This window comes from Leptonychotes weddellii, chromosome 12, assembly GCF_054177405.1.
Source record: "Leptonychotes weddellii isolate Sample4059 chromosome 12, ASM5417740v2, whole genome shotgun sequence".
NCBI classification, from domain to species: domain Eukaryota; kingdom Metazoa; phylum Chordata; class Mammalia; order Carnivora; family Phocidae; genus Leptonychotes; species Leptonychotes weddellii.
In genome coordinates, this window is record NC_138380.1 from 90,230,710 (window position 1) to 90,248,788 (window position 18,079).

General features: G+C 51.3%; 1 protein-coding gene across 14 annotated transcripts in view; it reads right to left on the reverse strand.

Moving 5' to 3' along the window:
- IKZF1 (IKAROS family zinc finger 1) overlaps positions 1-18,079 on the reverse strand; it is a 91,421-nt gene that overhangs the window by 59,461 nt on the left and 13,881 nt on the right. For all 14 annotated transcript variants that reach the window (XM_081800805.1, XM_081800803.1, XM_081800813.1 and 11 more), the window contains exons 2-3: positions 16,518-16,571; positions 9,128-9,247 (exon numbers count right to left, since the gene is read on the reverse strand). In XM_081800805.1, coding sequence (XP_081656931.1) covers positions 9,128-9,247; positions 16,518-16,557 — 160 coding nt within the window. In that variant the 5' untranslated portion in view covers positions 16,558-16,571. The remainder of the gene's footprint in view (positions 1-9,127; positions 9,248-16,517; positions 16,572-18,079) is intronic.

The window sequence follows — 18,079 nt, forward strand, 5'->3', positions numbered from 1 at the left end:
GCTGTTTTAGACCCAGAGCTAACTATGCTTTCAGCACAGACGGAACAGAGCAGGACGTGCAATCGGGACCGACAACCTAGCACAGAAAATGCTGTTGAGCTATTTACTCTGGTAGGGAAGAACCGATCTTGATTTCCTTTAGTAAATCGATAGGGTACGATGTGAGCCTGGTATCTAAGTTGTCAGAATAAAATGAATTTAAGTTGTCAGAAAAAATACAAACACTCATGTCTGCTTGTACAAATAAACAACTTTTCAAAGGGAACGTGCAGTTTTGGAGACGCGAACACGGTGGGAAGCGCCAGGATCAGAGTTTGTCAACCTTCTGTGGCCCAGTTTTTTGGCAGGTATTCCTTTTTTTTTTTTTTCTTTTAAGATTTTATTTTCTGACAGAGAGAGAGAGAGACAGCGAGAGAGGGAACACAAGCAAGGGGAGCGGCAGAGGGAGAGGCAGAAGCAGGCTTCCCGCTGAGCAGGGAGCCCGATGCGGGACTCGACCTGGGATCATGACCTGAGCCAAAGGCAGACGCTCAACGACTGAGCCACCCAGGCGCCCCAGGTATTCTTTTTTTAAAAGAAATCCACTGTCATGTTCCAGAACACCACTGACTCTATGAATCGGCCCAAAGCTGACCGTGTGGGGATGAGGTGCTTGGGCTCGACGGCAGGATGTCAATCCAGGGGCTCACCTGGGAAACGTGTGGGGACATTTGGGGTGAGGCGTGACACGCATGGCTAATATCCTCCAATGGGAGGGACAGTGTCAGCCAAGGAAGACTTCTGTGCCCCAAATACCAACTGTGCCCACTGAGAAACAGTAACCTAAAATAATCCACACGATGAACCTTAAATTCAGACCCAGCCTTCGATTCCTTCCCCTTCACTTCCTCTCTCTGGGGTCCTACCTGAGAGAGCAACGCCGCCCCCATTCCGTGCTCTCATTCGGTACATGCCCTGCACTCCTACTCAGTGCACAGAAGGCCCAGGCGCTGGGGCTGCAGACTGAGCAAATCCCAGAGGACTGCTTTCCCCCTGCATTGTGGCAGGCCCTGCTGTGAACAACAGCAGGGTAAGGACCGGCGATGCCATCGAGGGTGGGCTCAAGGGTGGCCCGCTGAGGGCAGTGAGGGAGAAGGCCGTGAGGACATCTAGGGGACACGCCGCAGACCTGCACATGGCCAAGGAGGAGCCCGAGCCCAGCTCCCGGATGGCCTTGTCTGCCTCCCCTGGGCCTCCACTCAGGCAGTTATGTCATCCATCCTCTTCACCTGCTCCTTCCTGTTGGCCTTCAAACACACTTTCATATTCTCCTCTCACAAGTCAACCCGTAGGCGGGGCTGCCTTCCTACCCTCCGCCCGCTCCCTGGTGCTCCCCGACATTTTCACATGGGCCTCCACCCCTGCTGAGCTGCTTCTGGGGACCCACCACCTCCCAAAGACCCCCTTCTCCAGCACTGCTCACCCTTCTCATCCTCATTATCATTGCTACTCATGGTGGCCTCTCCGCCATATTTCTGTCTAGAATTTTCACCGGAGTCAAACAGCTTATTCTCTGCTTCCTTCCTTGCCTTCTCTCCTAGACAATTATACACGTTTATTTCCCAAGGCCCTTGGTGTTCCGCCGTCCCTCCCACGGATCCTAGAGCTAGAACTAGCTCTCTCTCCACCTCTCACCCATCCTGCCTTCTGGAAGGCTCCTCGGCTACCGATTGCCAACAGATGTCAAGCCCACCCCAACTGCCCCTGTGTGCCCATTCCGTTCCGGAGAATCACTGCCGTCACCAAGGCAGAGGCTGAGCCACCTCACACGTGTTCCCACATCGAGTAAGTAGACAAATATGGAGGCCACGGAGGAGAGACATGCCCAGCGCCCTGGCTCCTCCCGCCACAGCCCCTGCGCTCCGGCACAAGTCACGCCACCCTCATGACTATCACCGGTGATCTTCCCAGCACACAGGTCGGGCAGGGTCACTCCCCACGGGCCCACCGAGAGGCCTCCCATCTGAGCACCACGCCTCACGCCCCAGAGCAGGTCGCTTTGTACCTCTCTCCTCCCTTCACCCAGCCACCACTGTTCCTAAAGTCCAACCTGGCTCCCCTTGGCCACCTGCTCAAACGCCAACCCTGGGAGTCCTCCCCAGCTCTCCTCTCCCCTCTGCCCGGCCCAGCGAGGAGCACCCCTTCCTTTGCTACACCCCTGTCAGGGAGCTCTGCTGAGCATGACTGCAGGGCGTTGGGTCACCGCTCCCGGTGCATCTGGCACTAAGGCATCAGCCTGGCACGAAGAAGGGCTCTATCCGTATGAACATGCTCAAATGGACATTCCTAAGAGTCGGAGCAGCTGAGGTTGGAGCAAACACTAAGCCAACAGAAACAGTATCTGCACAAATCCCCAAGTGAGCTCAGCAGGGGAAGCCTTCCGTGGTGGCCCTGCTCTGGGTCTGACCTCGAGAACTCCCAGGGCGTCGTGGTCATTAACGTCCAGGCACAAGCAGGCAAGGACACGCTGGCCCTCGTGGGACAGAGCGGAACAGAGCCGTGCACCAGTCCCTCCAGATGGGTGTGCCTTCACGGGGTGGGGCTGGGGGCGCATAATGACATCGTCCAGTCCGGCTGGCCTTTCCCTCGTCCCCCGCTCTCTCCTGAGACTCGGAGGGTCTTGCTACACTGACCGTGTCCTGCTCTCTCTGTTGCTCTCTCATTTCTGAGGGATGCTGGCTTTTCATGCGGTCACCACAACAAGGCTTGTCCCTGAAGTCACCTGCCAGCAGGTGTCATGGGCACACGTCCTCCTGGGGACACGTCAGCCCTCGTGGAGGACCGTCTTCCACGGGGACCCCTGCCAGCACATGGGGACAGAACTGATGGGAAGCCACCTGCCAGGGCCGCCAGCAAGCTCGAAGTGAGCGGAACCAGGGACAGAATCCCCGGCCCGGAGATGCTCCTCCAGGGACACAGTTGTGACCTTTGTCCGATACCACCCAGAACACACACACACCACACGCACTACACACATACACGCCACCCAGACACGCCACACGCCACACCCTCCTACGACACATACGACAGACGATACGCACGCAGCACATGCGGAAACACACACCACACGCATGCGCACGCAGGCGCGCACACACACGGCGGTTTCGGTTTTCTCCAAAGGGTGTTCCGAAGGCCGTGCTGTCGGGTCCCCCCGTCCGCACCAAAACCTGGCACCACGTGGCACTGCGGCAGCGCCCGGTCGCTCGCCCCTCCCTCAGGGAACCCGCGCGCCACGCCGCTCTGCGGGGCCCAGACTCCCACGTGCTCTGGCTGGCCAACCAAAGTGGAGATGATTACAACGAAACAGGACAAAAATTACCCTGACACAGGAAGCAACACACGCGCTACCTAACAACCCCGCTTTCCAAAACCTGCCAGTCTCAGGGAAAATCGTTGCTTTAAGGCTATGTCTCATGTTTGGGGCGATGCAAGAAAATGAGAGTCTTTCCAACTGGAATCATGTTGGTTTGCAAACGTCCCGGTGACAACAGCTTCCCTCTCCAAGGGGCGTTCCAAGATAGGGTGAACCGCAAGATGAGTAATGCAGAATTTCACAGATCTCTCCACTCTTGCACATCACCTCAGCTACGAAGAGGAGCAAGGAACTGACACAGCAAGGTGAACAAGGATCCGAGGGATACTTGGCTTTTAGCTGTTCCTCCGAGGAAAACAAAAAAACCCCAAACCCAAGAGAGCCAGCCAGCTGAAGTCCGGCAAACAGTCTTCCCCTTTGCGCCTGCTTTCACAAGGGCGCATCCCATCCGAGCGTGCTTGAGCTCGCTGCAGCTAATGCTCAGATGCTGGGAGATAGTATTTCTCCCTAGCTAAAATGGGGTTTATCGGTTCAGAAGAGATGCATTTCACAGATAAAAACAACTTCCTCTAACTGCTGATTAGATAAGCAGGCTTAGCATCCGTCCTCAGTGCCGGCTGCCCAATCTCCAATTAGACCAAAGCTTGCTTTCTCTTTCCATCGGGAAAAACTCTCTGCACCTGCCCCCCTCCCCACCACCACTGCCCAGCAGCCGAGAAACATTTCAGCCACATGTCCACCCCCTGCGCCATCTTGGGATTCTGCCTAAACTTGAAAATAAAGGTGAGATTAGGCCCCAGAATAACCAATGAACAATACGTTACGCTTCCGACGAATCTGTCCTCAAGTTCACGACGTGGTAAAGGGATTTTTACTTTGGTCGAATAAATTAAAAAAATAAAATTAATGTTTTCATGTACCTAATCATTTTCCTGGATTCCAGGGAAAGAAAAAAAAAAAGTAGAAACAAAAATCTAGACTTTTTTTTTTTTTCTTTCCATTTCTGCCAGGGTGACTCTAACCCTGGCCAAAAGATTCAAGAGAAAGGCCCCAAAGGCCATGCGAGTTTAGCTTCAAGAAGGCCACAGAGCCTTGCTCCAAACGCCACGCCGTGACACGTGACCTCCGAGCGTGAAGTCCTAAAACAAACCACAGACGAAACCATGGTGATCACCTCCCAGCTCTGGGGGTAGGTCACACGAGGGAACAGAGGCAAGCGGGGCCTGTAGATGTGTATGCTGTCATCCCACATCCAAGCCCTGGGTAACTGAAGAGCAACCAGTGACAACCCAGTGACGAGTAAGTCTGTAGTAAAAACTGTGCAAGCTCGTCCCGGGTATCCGCTCCGGCACGCCCTGGTCAGCCCCAGGGCAGCCTCCAGTCTTTGGCCTGCTGGTCAACCGGGCTGTGCTTGGGGGACTGTGCTTGGGGGACTGTGCTTGGGGGAGCCATGTCCCCATCAGTCCCACAGCACTGCTGCAATCTGCTCAAGGTCGGGACATGGAGACCTGCACTTGCAGGGAGCTCAGAAGGAAGACAGGGGGGCCACTGAATAAAGGAAGGAAATAACAAAGCTTTTAGTTTCTTCACGTGCAACGCTCATCTGCTCCCCTGGATGCCAAGCCTGCCATCCCTCCTGCAGGAGACCCCTTCCAAAGCTGCCGGCCAACGGAAGAAACCCCAAGCCATTCTCCACGTCCCCAGCCCGGCTGCCGTGGTGGGGCACCTCAATGCGGGGTTGCCTGAAGAGGTCACTGAGTACACGGTCTGCGTTCAGCAGTTTCATACACAACCACTTCAGAGAGGTGAGATTTCTCTCATTTTTAAAGCGACCACTTCAGAAGCACAAGCTCCCATCCCATTAAGGAGACTGAATTCCTCCCCGCCCGGAAGTTCTCCTCTGATTCCTCTAACTTCAGTGCTTCAAACTGTACTTCCAATCTGTTTCCTCTTACTCAGGCACAGAATCAAACGGAGGCCACCCAAGGTTGCTCTGACATCTCTTCCCCATCTCTCTCTTAATCCAGGAGACCATATTTCCATACGGTCCTCCAGCATCCCCTCAACACAGGGTGAAGGCCACCCTGGGAACGGCTCGCTGTCCATATGAACACCACCACCCATCACAGGGGGCTCATTTCTACCACTCCCCGCCAGTGTGTTGGGGAGTAAGGTTGAGATTTGATGTGTCTACACCTGGTCGTAAGGATTCATGGCTTTTCCAAAGCATCCCTTGTCTCCTTCTAAAGCAGACACGCTAGGGGTCTGTTATTGCCGAAGACTTCCCACTGTCTGGCGTCTGGCCATTTGTCCTCCCCTTGGGTCTGGCAATGGCCAGCACCCCTGAGCTCTCTATTCTTTTTTAAAGATGTTATTTATTTATTTGACAGAGAGAGAGCACAAGCAGGGGAAACAAGCAGAGGGAGAAGGAGACTCCCCGCAGAGCAGGGAGTCTGATGCAGGGCTCGATCCCAGGAACCCGGGATCATGACCTGAGCTGAAGGCAGACGCTTAACTGACTGAGCCACCCAGGCGCCCCCCGAGCTCTCTATTCTAATTCCTCTCTTGTGGTTTGCCCATCCCTGGGATCAATTTCTTTATTATTATTATTATTAATAAATCGCTCTTCCACATTAATAAATGTGCTCCAAACATTACCTGTTTCCTCTCTCCCTTCCCTCCAGCAAAGCCCCAACAGGTGCCCTCACCCCTTATCTCCTGTATCTCTAAAAGACCTGCTGTGCACAAATTGCTTCCTTTTTCTGCCCTTTCCTGTCCTTTTCACTGCATGTCTTTGCTGCTTTGTCTTCAGCAAAGTGTGTTTGTCTGTTTTCACGTGACCCTGGAAGCCCTTCCTTGAGAGGAGTTTCACTGCTGTTGCGAAAATGAGGAAACGGGCTCCGCGGTAAAAGTCTGGCCGGAGGCGCCCGGCTGGGAGCGGGGCTCGGATGGAGGTGGCCCTCGGGAGTCTGAGATGCAAGTCTTCTCTGCGCCGCCGCTTCCCCCTGCGCCACCCACCCTCTCCACCCCTTGACTACTTTGGTGCAGGGAGGGGCTGCTCATGGTTTCCTGTTGTCTGTCCTCCGAAGCAGCTCCCCTGCTCTTCTGGCTCCTTCCCGTGGAGCTGAGGACACGTAGCTTCAAACGTACCTCCCTGTCCTCCCGTGGGAGGACTCCCCTGCCTTTGTCCACCGTCTCCCATTGCTGGGTGCGCACCTAACTGGTTTAACGCTCACTTCAGTCAACCACCGACCACCACACACTAATGCTAGCTGGTTTCCTTCAAAAATCCCAAAGGATGGTTTCTAAAACTTTGTCCCCGGGAAGCACAAGTAAGGTCCTCGATGGCTCTTTGGACGTGGTCTTCCGGGATTCTCTGTCTCACTACCTGCTCCTCAAAACCCTCCCCTCTGGCGTGTTGACTGTCCTACGTGGTTTTGCATTTCTGGGCTTCCTGGCAGAGATCCATCGCCCCTTTGGCCCCCGGCCACTCCAAAGGAGTGCTGGCTCCCTGAAACGGCGTCTCGCGACCCACTTCAAATGGCTTTCCCCGCATAGCCCTTCGGCCGCGGCAACGGCTCTTTACAAACCCAGCAAAGAGGTTTCTCGGGTGTTTTAAATTTTACAATTCTGGAATTCATTTGGCACAAACTCCATCCTACAAGGAGAAGTGGAATGCAAATCCTGTCGCATGCAGTTGTGAGGGAGCACCGGCGGGAGGCTGCTGGGAGTCATGGGCCGGCCCCCGGCTCCATGCCCACCTGCCCTGGCCGCGTTGGCACCTAGAGCTCAAGCCTCAGCCAAGAGACCCAGCCTGGGAAGCAGGCAGGAGCGCCCACCAGGGGCCTGGCGACCTTGTCCCAGCAGGAACTTCCAGCCCCTGGCAGCTGACAGGGGGCGGTGTATCTAGAATACTGTGAAGGCATCTGCAGGGAACGTGTATTGACCTCTACCAAGTGCACTGCGTGCTGTCCTCTGCTCTCCAGGAATCAGGCAACTTTCAGTTCTCTAAAGGACACCCATCACAACCAGGGCTCACGGGCTGCAGGGCAGCTCTGGGGATTTCAGGGAGCACTCCCTGGTTTCCCCCGCAATGACCCCAGAGTCCTAACGCTGATGTCTGGGCTCTCGGATCACTTGAATGCTCAGTGGCTACATATCCACGTAATTTATTCTGAGCCCCTCCCCCCTGCCCGTGTCCCAGGTGGGTCAGAGAACAGTACCCGCCTCACCGGTTGCTCCAAGGACAGACAAAGGAGACAAAGCAGGGTTGCCCTGACATTAGCCATTCGCGTGCCACCTTTGCAAACCCTTATCATATATGTGCACCCTCACTGGCTTAATAGTTTTACTGCAATTTGACTTTCTACTTCACGTAAACGTGTCTTGAATGGAAGCGTTGTAGTAGCCTGGTATATGATAGACCACTATCACTCGCAACAAACGCAGGCAATCTTAAAAATAAATGCATCGATGACAAACAAGTATGCTCTCCTGTGTCCCAACTCTGGGAACCCCCGAAATGATGCACATAGAGCAGAGCGGAAAATCCAGAAATGCTTTGCTTCCCACCCACTCTCCCACATCCAGGAGCCATGCTCTAAGAGGGGAAAATAAGTCATAAAGGTACTTGTTTTCTTGGTTCATTTGCATCAAATGGCTTTAGCCACTATCCTTGTCTGTTGGTAGAATTCACTGCATAGCTATTTTTTAAAGAACCCTTACACCCAAAGTCTCATTGGTTTCTAAGACACATGAAAACACACAAAACACATTTCTTAGTTACTATATGAGGATGTCCTGTAGAGAGATAGTTATGATGGTTTTCATAACCCTGAGAACTTTACACATGTTGCCCTCCTTAGCTGCGCAGTCGCCCCTCATGGGATCCATCCCACCTCGTGTGACCTGCTCACCCTTCGTGATATTCTTTTGTGCACATAGGTGAATCTCAATATCACAGTTTTTATTTTTACTTTTAAAAAAAGAAAGAGAGAATAGGTATTCTAAGGAATTGCTGACTCATTATCTCATGAGAACATGGTATAAAGGTGTGAAAACCAGTCTTTGAGTTGGAAATCGAGTCTCACGTTGACTCTGTATGTGACCTCGGTTATTTCGCTGACTTCTTGGGGCCTCCGTAATAAAGAAGGGAGACCAGGTTTTGCAAACACGACCTGCGCTGTGCACGTTAACACCAGCGAGAGACTGCAGAAACTTACATACCTACCTCTTTATGGAAAAGGTGTGCGAGAAATGGCATTTTCGACATTTAACCGTTTCTCTCTCTCGAATTTTGTATTTGGAGCTGCATTTGGCATTCGAGAAACACAGCTGAGAGGGACAACATAACATGGACAGATTTGGCGTCTTCTAAACCAAAGCGCAAACTAACTCGCCCTACTGTCACAGCACGTCAAATGTGTAATTTTCACTACCTACCATCCATAAAATCATATGTTCCCGAAGCACCCAGAGGATAGGAAACGGGCTAGGGACGTGCCCCCAAGGCGGGGAGCTCTTCCCCCCTGCCACGTGGTCCCCGTGTGGGGGTGTGACAGCCTCCGTGACTTGGGTCTATCCTCCTGCACACACCAGGGCCCCTCCCGCTGATCTTTATCCCGCATCTTCTTAACACGGCCGTTGAAGGGAAACAGGAGGTACAATGATCCCACCGCCCAACCACTGACTTTGGAAGAATATGGAGGAACCGAGGTGTTACGGGAACAGAGCGTGCGAAAGCCCGCCAACAGGACACACGGACGGCCGACTCACCCACTCCTCTGTCACTCTTGGAGCTCTGCTGTCCGCCAGACGTGGTGGAAAGGTCTTCGGGGACCGGCATGGGCTCATCCCCATCATCCGGAGTGTCGCTCACTGGAGGGCTTTCCTTCCCTGAGGAGACAAGCAGCAGCTTGAGTTCCTGGGGCTGTGGTCGCCGCCGAGGGTGGAGGTCACTGCAGCGTGGCCAGCAGCGATGCTGCACACGTACGTATGTATTTACATGTTACGGGTAATACGCGGGGACCTATTTTACCAGACTGAACGGTGGTCGTCAGACCTTCTCATGGTCACTTTTCCACGCCAGTGACCAAACTCCCACAACTTTGTTTATGACATCTGTGTGATGCCCCATTGCATGGCTACACCAGGATTTATTTAAATCCTTTTTCTATTTTCAAATTTATATTGTTTCCAATCTCTTTCCCTATTAAGCAACACCGTGGCGAACAGCCTAGCAGCGAGCCTTTGCACGTGTTCTTAGTAAGTGTTCCAGAAGTTTCATGAGTGGGTCATTTTTTTTTTAAAGATTTTATTTATTTGTCAGAGAGAGAGTGAGCACACAAGCAGGGGGAGAAGCAGACTCCCCGCCGAGCAGGGAGCCCGATGCGGGACTCGATCCCAGGACCCTGAGATCATGACCTGAGCCGAAGGCAGACGCTTAACCAGCTGAGCCACCCAGGCGTCCCAGGCATCTGCGTTTGTAAGGCTTGCCACACATTATCCCATAATTTTTCCTGCAAGGTGGCTCCAGTTTACCCTCCTGTATGTGGGCTTCATTCCACCTTCAGATTAATTTGTTTTTAAGGTCACTGGACTGGTTATCTTGCTCAGAGCTATACATTCTAGGTCTGCTCCCTGGCTTTTAAAGAGCCAGGGAATATTCTCCCAGCAGCCTAGTTTGATCAAGCCGGGCGGGGTGACGGGGCGGGGAAGCAAGCTTGCAAAAGGCAGGCAGAGGGAATCCGAGGCCTCCTGGGGCCAGGATTCCTTCTGTGGAATTCTTATCTTTGAAACACAGAAATAGAATCCACACAACTCCGCAGTGGCTTATCCTTCACAAAGTGAGATTCACCAAATGAAACAGGGTTTTCCAGGATGGCTGTATCTACTGTGACCGCATCAGAATTCCATGCAGCCACAGGCTCCAGCAATGGGGAACCCACCCCTCCCCACCCCCACCCCACTCCCAGAAATCCAGCACTGGAAAGCCAGGACTGGTGGAAAACGTGGGTTTTTTTTTTGTTTTTTTTTTTCCCTTTGAAACTGAAACACCTGTATCTCCCAACCTAAACATCGCCTAAAATTAGGTTAGGAGACACAAACCACATGCAGGGAACAGATGGTAAGGCCTGAAGCTGATGCAAACTAACCCATCAGAGCTGCTCTAGAAGATGGGCAGATGCTGGCCCTAAAGGAGGTTAACAGAAGTGGAAGGCGGGGATCGCACGCTTGCTGGCTGGGCTGGTGACCCGGCTTCCCAGGCGGAGGACATCCCCGCACAGACGAGCCCAGACTTTTGCAAAGACGGTGTTGAAGGACCTAGAAAACACGGCCAGGAAGACGGGAGTATGCTCGCCTATTTGAATAACCATCTGGAAGAGCAATACCAACACTTCGGGGGATGGGCAAGACGAGCGCAAGCATCCCTGGCAGCGGACGAGACCTCGCGGGCGTAGGTAGCTGAGTGGGCATCGCGCAGGCAGGCACCAAGACGATGCTTTGGGGGACAGCGGTGCATTCTCCAGGAAGGAGGCATCACAGTGGAGTATTCCCAGCTTAGCTGCGATCACCACAACTAGCAGGTTTTCAGAAAGAGCATTATTGGGTATATTTGGACAGCCAGGTCGATGTGTGTTAGGTCAGTGATATTTCCAGGGCTCTAAATCGTGAGGAGTAATAGTGGCTAAAAGTCTCAGTGTTCTCGTACACCGATTCCACAAATGTGGAAAAGTTGAACGGGAGAATGTAGGAGGTATATGGACCATCTGGTAACTGGGTTTTCCTTACCACTGCTTAGAGCAACAGTTCTCAAACTTAGAGGACTTCAGGGAGGTGGTCAGAGGAATCTTCTTCTTTTTTTTTTTGTTTTTGGAGGGGAGGAAGACTGACCTTACACAGAACTTCAATACATAAAACCAGACTTCTGTGTCAAGTGGGGATATTACGGCGGGGAGGAGGGGAGACTGGAGACCCAGGTCACCTGCCTTCTCAAAGACCTCCTGAGGAACCCCCTTCCCCAGAACAGATGGTGGAGACCCCTGGATGAGCCAACTGACCCAAAGATTAGAGGTGTATAGAGCGAGGTGCTGTGCATGTGTGTCTTTGTGATCAACCAGCTGTCATTATTATGGGGTGGGCGTGGGAGGCTGAGCAACTAAGCTTTATGAGCATATTTTACTTTCCCTGTGACACTTCCCTCTGGAGTACTCCATGATCCTCCTGGGTAAAGAATCAGGACTTATCCAGTAAAGGAACGTGGTCTCTGCTCCACCGAGCCAAAGCGTGTCCAAGTAACTCTTGATTACTCTTTTGGTAATTTAACGGCTCTGTGTGTTAGGGAATAAGGCCAACCACACATTCTTGAGGATGCTTATATGATAGATGTGCTGCTAAGGGTTCTGTGGGTCTGGTCAGGCTCCTGCACTGAGTGAAACGCCAGGTCTCAGCACCCATCAGCCTGTGCCTCAGCCCTCCCACTGCTTCCTGCACGGGGGGGGGGGGGGGGAAAGAGGAACGAAGAAAGCGGTAGGGATGATGATTCCAAGATGCATGGGTCAGACTGATCAACGGGAGCTCTCTACGTGGGAGAAACGCGCAGGGAGAAGGGAGAGTAAACAGTCGTCCCTGGTGTATACAGTGGTGACCAGTAAAAAGTCAGACCTGGAGGAGAACAGAATGAGATATAGGGCACAGCCTTGGCTCACCTTCACTCAATGAGAGATTTTAAGAGGTGGCCTGATTTGCCTAAAGGCCCCCAAAGTCTGGGTGGTGCTGAGACATGACTCACTCCCATGAGCCCTTGTGCCCTGTGGCCCCAGATTCTCTCACTGTTGGAGATTTCTACAGTGAATATGTACCACTTTGTGAAAACCTTGTCAAGCAAAGATTGTTTGTGTGTTGATTTTAAAAATATTTGCCCCGTGAACCACTGAAAATGCAAAACCTTGGAAAGATCATAAAAGATACAAAAGTAAGGTTATTAAGTCAACACATCCCAAACATTAACACATGGTTGACCTGGGATATGGTTCGGACAGAAACATGGAGGAAGTCACCCCTTGAAGATGGTTTCCTCAACAGACAAATGAGGCTAAAAACCATGATTTTGGTCTAACTCACAGGGCTTCTGTGAAGATAAAATAATAACGTGTGTGAATGCTTATATGCTGAAGAAGCCTATGGGGCTGTTTCTAAAAGGCAGCAAACCACAAAAGCATGAGGTCTGCAGAGCACCAAGTGCCTGCATTTCCCCCAAGTTCATGTACAAAGACAGACAACATGTGGAGCTGTAGACAGCAAGAGATCAAGTACTTCTCACGGAATAATTTAGGAAGTGCAATGTAATTTCCCTTATTTAGAAAATTGAAAGAAACTTCTTAGCAATTTATATTTAATCTTACTCCTCGCCTTTGCTTCAAATAAAGCATTACCTATGAGAAGTGTTTGGGGCAAATTAGATGAGGAAATTATATAATGAGCTTATCAAAAGCAAGCAAGTTAATTTCTCAAGTAGATTATAATTCATCCGACAAAGTTCTGTGATTCCCCATCTCCCAAGTGCATGAGTGTTTTTATATGCAATTACCCAGGGGAACATAATTGCTGGGGGTAAAGAAAAAGTCAGAGTACAGACTCCAAACTCTAGAAGAGTGGGAAAACTCGTACTCAGTGACATGTCCGGCTCCCTGTGGGACTTCTGGTCCATTCCTGAAGTTTCCCAAATCTCAGCTCCCTGCAAATTGAAAATGGTGCCTGTATCTTCTTCACTGGGTGCTTATAAAGTTGAAAAGAGACAACACTCAGGGCAGTGTTTGGTAAATGTAAGCTTTCAATCAGTGTGATTTCCTAGGATGAACATTTCCACTCCTATTTCAATAGAGATGAGCTTCATTTGCCTAAGCAGACTATGTCTGTCTACAGAGCATACTTCTTGTTTCTATGTCCCAACAAACATTACAAATACCATTGAGAACACATCCAATACACCTTTAGGATCACAGGAGCCAGATGATCCTTCAATATCAACTGGCTCAAATCCCTCTTTTTGCAGATGACACTACAGTGGTCCTTCCAGGAGGCAGGAAACCTGTGTCAGGTCCCCATAATTGGGGACAAAGATGGGAGATGGATACTAGCCTCACAGTCCCCCATGAGCTGTGTCTTCCCTTAGAAACCAAAACAAAAAATAATACACAGGAATAAAAATATTTTGGAAAAACTGACAAAGAAGAAAGAGACAAACACACACACACACACACACACACACACAGCTTTACCCAAAGAATGAATGAGATATGCCCTATAGGAAAAACCCCCAGAAAGAAAGAATCAGGTGATTTGAAAAAAAAAAAAGTCAGATATTATTTCTTTTTCAAGTGAATATTTCACAGATACTGATGGAACTGTTCATGCTGGGGCATTTTTGAACCCAGGAAAGTGGCAACTTCCTGGTTCAACGTAGAAAGTTTATTGTTTTCTTTCCTGTGGGCAGAACATGACAGTGAAGAATTTTCTGGGGAAAGAGGGGGATTGAGTAATATATTCCTCCACAGATCGAGAATGTCAACTTCTGTTTGACTAAATGTATGTCCTTATTCTTTTTATTAAAGATTTTATTTATTTATTTGAGAGAGAGAGAGAGAGCATGAGCAGGGGTGGGCAGAGGGAGAGGGAGAAGCAGACTCCCCGCCGAGCAGGGAGCCCGACACGGGGCTCGATCCCAGGACCCTGAGATCATGACCTGAGCCGAAGGCAGACGCTTAACCGACTGAGCCACCCGGGCGCCCCTGGACATCCTTATTCTGTAACTGTCACTACCCTCAATTTTCAGAAATGGAAAAGACAAAGGGATGTGATTAGGTTTTAGTTGTAGAAGCAGCAAGAAGTAGAAGAATCCTTCAAATCTTTAGGAACGATGACAGGACCCTTCAGGTGCTCTGTCGCTGTTCAGAATGCTTCAAGTTACATCGACCAAGAACACTCTTAGTGTTTTGGAAGTAGCATTTCCTTTGCTAAGTATACACAAAGTAAATTTCAGATCGAGTCTTGAATCTTCTCAACCACAGAAGAGTTTCCTTTTTCAGGCAGTCTTGGGCCACGGGCCTCCCTTCATTCTTGCTCCCCGCAACCCCCACTTCCAAAAGCCAGTGTCCAGGAAAATGGAGTGTTTAGCCTCATGTTAAGGGCAAGAAGACTATGAGGGAAAAAAGGAGGCTTTTGTTCTGCTGGTGAACAAGATAGGAGGTGGGGACACAGACTTGCTCATAAGAAACATTCTGGAGATGCCTGCCTGGGCCAGGGGGCTTTCAGCTCTGGCTCTGGGACAGGAGAGGACAGTTGGACAGATGCTTCTTGCAAGTGTCACCTCAGAAACTCCTCAAGAGACAGCAAAAACAATGAAAGGGTTTCTTGGCATTTGGAAATTGTTGACATCCTGTGTTTTTGAACTGCTAATCCCCTCTAGCGGAGGCCTGCAACCCTGGCAGGGGAGGGGGGCGCTAACCCAGGGAGAGGCACACACCTCCTCCCTGCCTCCTTCTCCTCCCTGCAGGCCTGTTGCCCAACAGCCACCAGACCTCCCCCCCTAGGCCAGTGAGAGGCTTCAAAGAGCCAATCTCTTTTTTTTGTTTTCATTGAAATCATATTTTGTTGTTGGTGTATTTCCAGTTCAGGGTTCAGAAGAATGTGCTCAAGGGAAACCAATGCAAATAGAACTTAAAGACAGTAGATACTAGATGTAAAGCGAAAGGCCCCTTGTCCTCCACAGCCCATCCCTCCCTCCCATCACCAAACTCCCCAGGGGAAGTCTAGGTTAGTAAATCTCTCTCCAGAGTCTTCTTCAGCACGCGTGCAAGCATGTAGGAAGTGTCTGTGTGCACATGTGTGTGTGTGCATGTGCACGTGTGTGTGTGCGACGCATGTTCATCTTACAGAACAGATCACACTTTGCACACCCTCCCGGACACCGCCTGCACATTGGCGTAGGTCTTGGACGTGTTCCGCTATGAAGGTTTTCACGCCACCCTTCTTCGGAAGACGGGATGAACAAGGGAAATGCCCCGGTTTTCAGACATTAGCGTCAATCCTGTGGTGAGCATCTGCTCGAACGCTCTGCGCGCTTGTGGGCGCGGCTCTAGGGCGAACTCCTTCGTTGTAGCCCAGAGAGTTCAAGTCCACACTTGCCGTATGCCCGGAGTAGCTTGCCCAGGGGAGGCGGGAGACATCTGGGATTGTGGCAAGAACTTGAATCTCCTCCCCTGCACACTCGCCAGTGAGTGAGCGGCCACACGTGTGGCCCCAGTCTCTGTCGTGAGGACTGACTTAGACCGGGGCGCAGAATTCAATAAAAACTTAGAAACAGGTGGGGGGGAGGTCAGCCAGGCCCAGATGACCAGGCCAGGCCATTCTCCAACAGACGCCCACCCGGGATCGGCCAGGAGCCTGGGAGGCTCTAAAAGGTAAAATAATGAAAATCCACAGGCCACAGAGGTTGCTCCTGCAGCTGGACACCTCTGGGTACGGGGCCAGACGGAAGGTGGGCTTCCCACACTTAGGAACACAGGAGCCATGCTGGCTTGGCTGGACGGGCTCAGCCCCACCTAGTGGGACACTCTGTGGCCCGCCCTTAGGCCTCATGTCACATCACCCACGGCTCCACTTCCTGGGTCTCCCAAAATGACAAGAGCCATGTCCAATACGGCTTGAAAAAAAAATGTACGTGGGTGGGGAGCTTACCAGATATTCTGACTTGCGCCTCAAAACCATGCTTTTCAATTTCTTTCCCCCGCTCTGCCTCCCTCGCTCTTCTTCCCTCTGTCTCCCTCTTAAACACCACCATTGGCAACTGTTTGGGGTCCAGAGCAGGTCCATCAGTCATTTCCCCCCCCCAAGAGTATCCACATTTATTGGACCTCTTCCAGGGTGCTCTCGGATTTCCCAGCAAAACCCATTTTATGCTTGGAGATTTTTCTGCTCAGGTTCTCAACCTGGAATGAGCTCTAAGAGTTGCCATAAAACATTGATACGAATTCCATCTTGGTCTTCCCTTTTGCAGGACAGCCTCTCTTCCTCCCTCGGGAACACAGCGAGCGCCATGGCTCCTGGCACCCCAGGGAGGGCTCTTCACAGGGCCCCCCATACAGGTACCCCACAAGGGTCTCACCTGAAACTCGGGACATGTCTTGACCCTCATCAGCGTCCATTGTCCTCAGGTTATCTGAGAAAGAGAGGAACGGATTTTAGTTTAAAGCAAATTACTAATAAGATCTGAGAGAGAGAAAGAGAGAGAAAGAAAGAGAGAGAGAGAGACGTTCTATGTATTTAACGGCAAGGTTATCTACCAAGAATAATGCATTTTCCTCCTCACATACTTGCTGGAGTATCAGACTGGCACAGACCTTGATCCTTTTAAAAACAGCATTACAAAGATTTATAAAAATATCATTACAAGCACAGGAGGACCAAATTTGTTATTTATTGTTAATTTCCTACTGCATAATAACCCAAAATGCAAACTGACTGCAACAAAATTAAGCAGAAAATTAAATGGCCCTGGGTCATTGTAGGCACAGAATTCATTCTCTTGGCTGATCCATAGTTATGTTCTTTCTAATTTACTGAGCATGCATCGATGAACCTTGAGTCAGCTTGGTGACACACATACAATCAGCAATCAAAAAACGAAGCAATTTGCTGAAGAATGTCTCATTTACCCAGGCAGGGCTGCATATGTGAGCAGCTCTCGCACTCCCTCCATCAATAATGAATACACCTCCAGCCTGGCATATGGGCAACATGGGTGCTTCTGTCTTTGTCCCCCACTCTCTCAGGGACCCTGCCTCAGACGTCGCTAGTGCACTCACGCAGGGAGAAGGGAAGCTCACGACGGCAGCAAAGCGAGGCCGGGAGAGCGCCCAAACCTTCCTGTTTGCTGACACATGGCTTGGCTCCTCACACTGGCTTAAAAACAGAAAGCCCACTGGGAAGAGCCACCCTTGGTGGTGACAGCGAATGTCCTGCCCCGCGCGGGACCAGCCACCGCACGGTGGGGGCACTCGGGGTCCTGGCCTGGCCTCAGAGGTCGTGGGTGCCCTAGAGGATGACCTCTGGGAGCCCTGTGGACAGGGAAATGTGTGGCCTCAGCAGCAGGTGACCTCCACAAAATCTGCTCCTTTATGCTCTGCTGGACAACCTGCAAGACAGACCTTCTCTAAGCAACACACTGAGTCCATCTGTCGAATCGAACTCAGGTCACCTCTGTTTTGGGGGTTGGGGGGAGGTGCACCTGTCTCTCTGGTTCAGGTGTGTGGATCTGAGCTGTGAGGCCAGTTTGCAGCAGACCTGGCCACGGGTGAGGGGGTGTTCAGGGGACCGAACTACGCAGGCAGGGGCGAATACATGTGTATACATAATAGCCTTTACGGTGCCTGTGGACTCTGTATCTTCAATTTCTGTAGTATCAGTACTAGTCACAAAGAAGACACGGATGACTGTCACTTCTTCTGGATGGAGAGGGGTTTTCTTCTATTTCTGAAAGCCACTGAGCAGGTCTGAAGTGTGACCTGAATTTTCCAGGCTGCTGTGCGGTGCAGGTCTATGGCTGCTGACCACAGAAGGGAAAAAGGCCCGTGGCCCCACCTGTGTGTCTGCCCCGAGACTGAGCGTCCACAAGGTGGCCGAAGCCGAACAAAGCAGCCCCGGGAGCCAGCTCGAAACTGGCTGTAT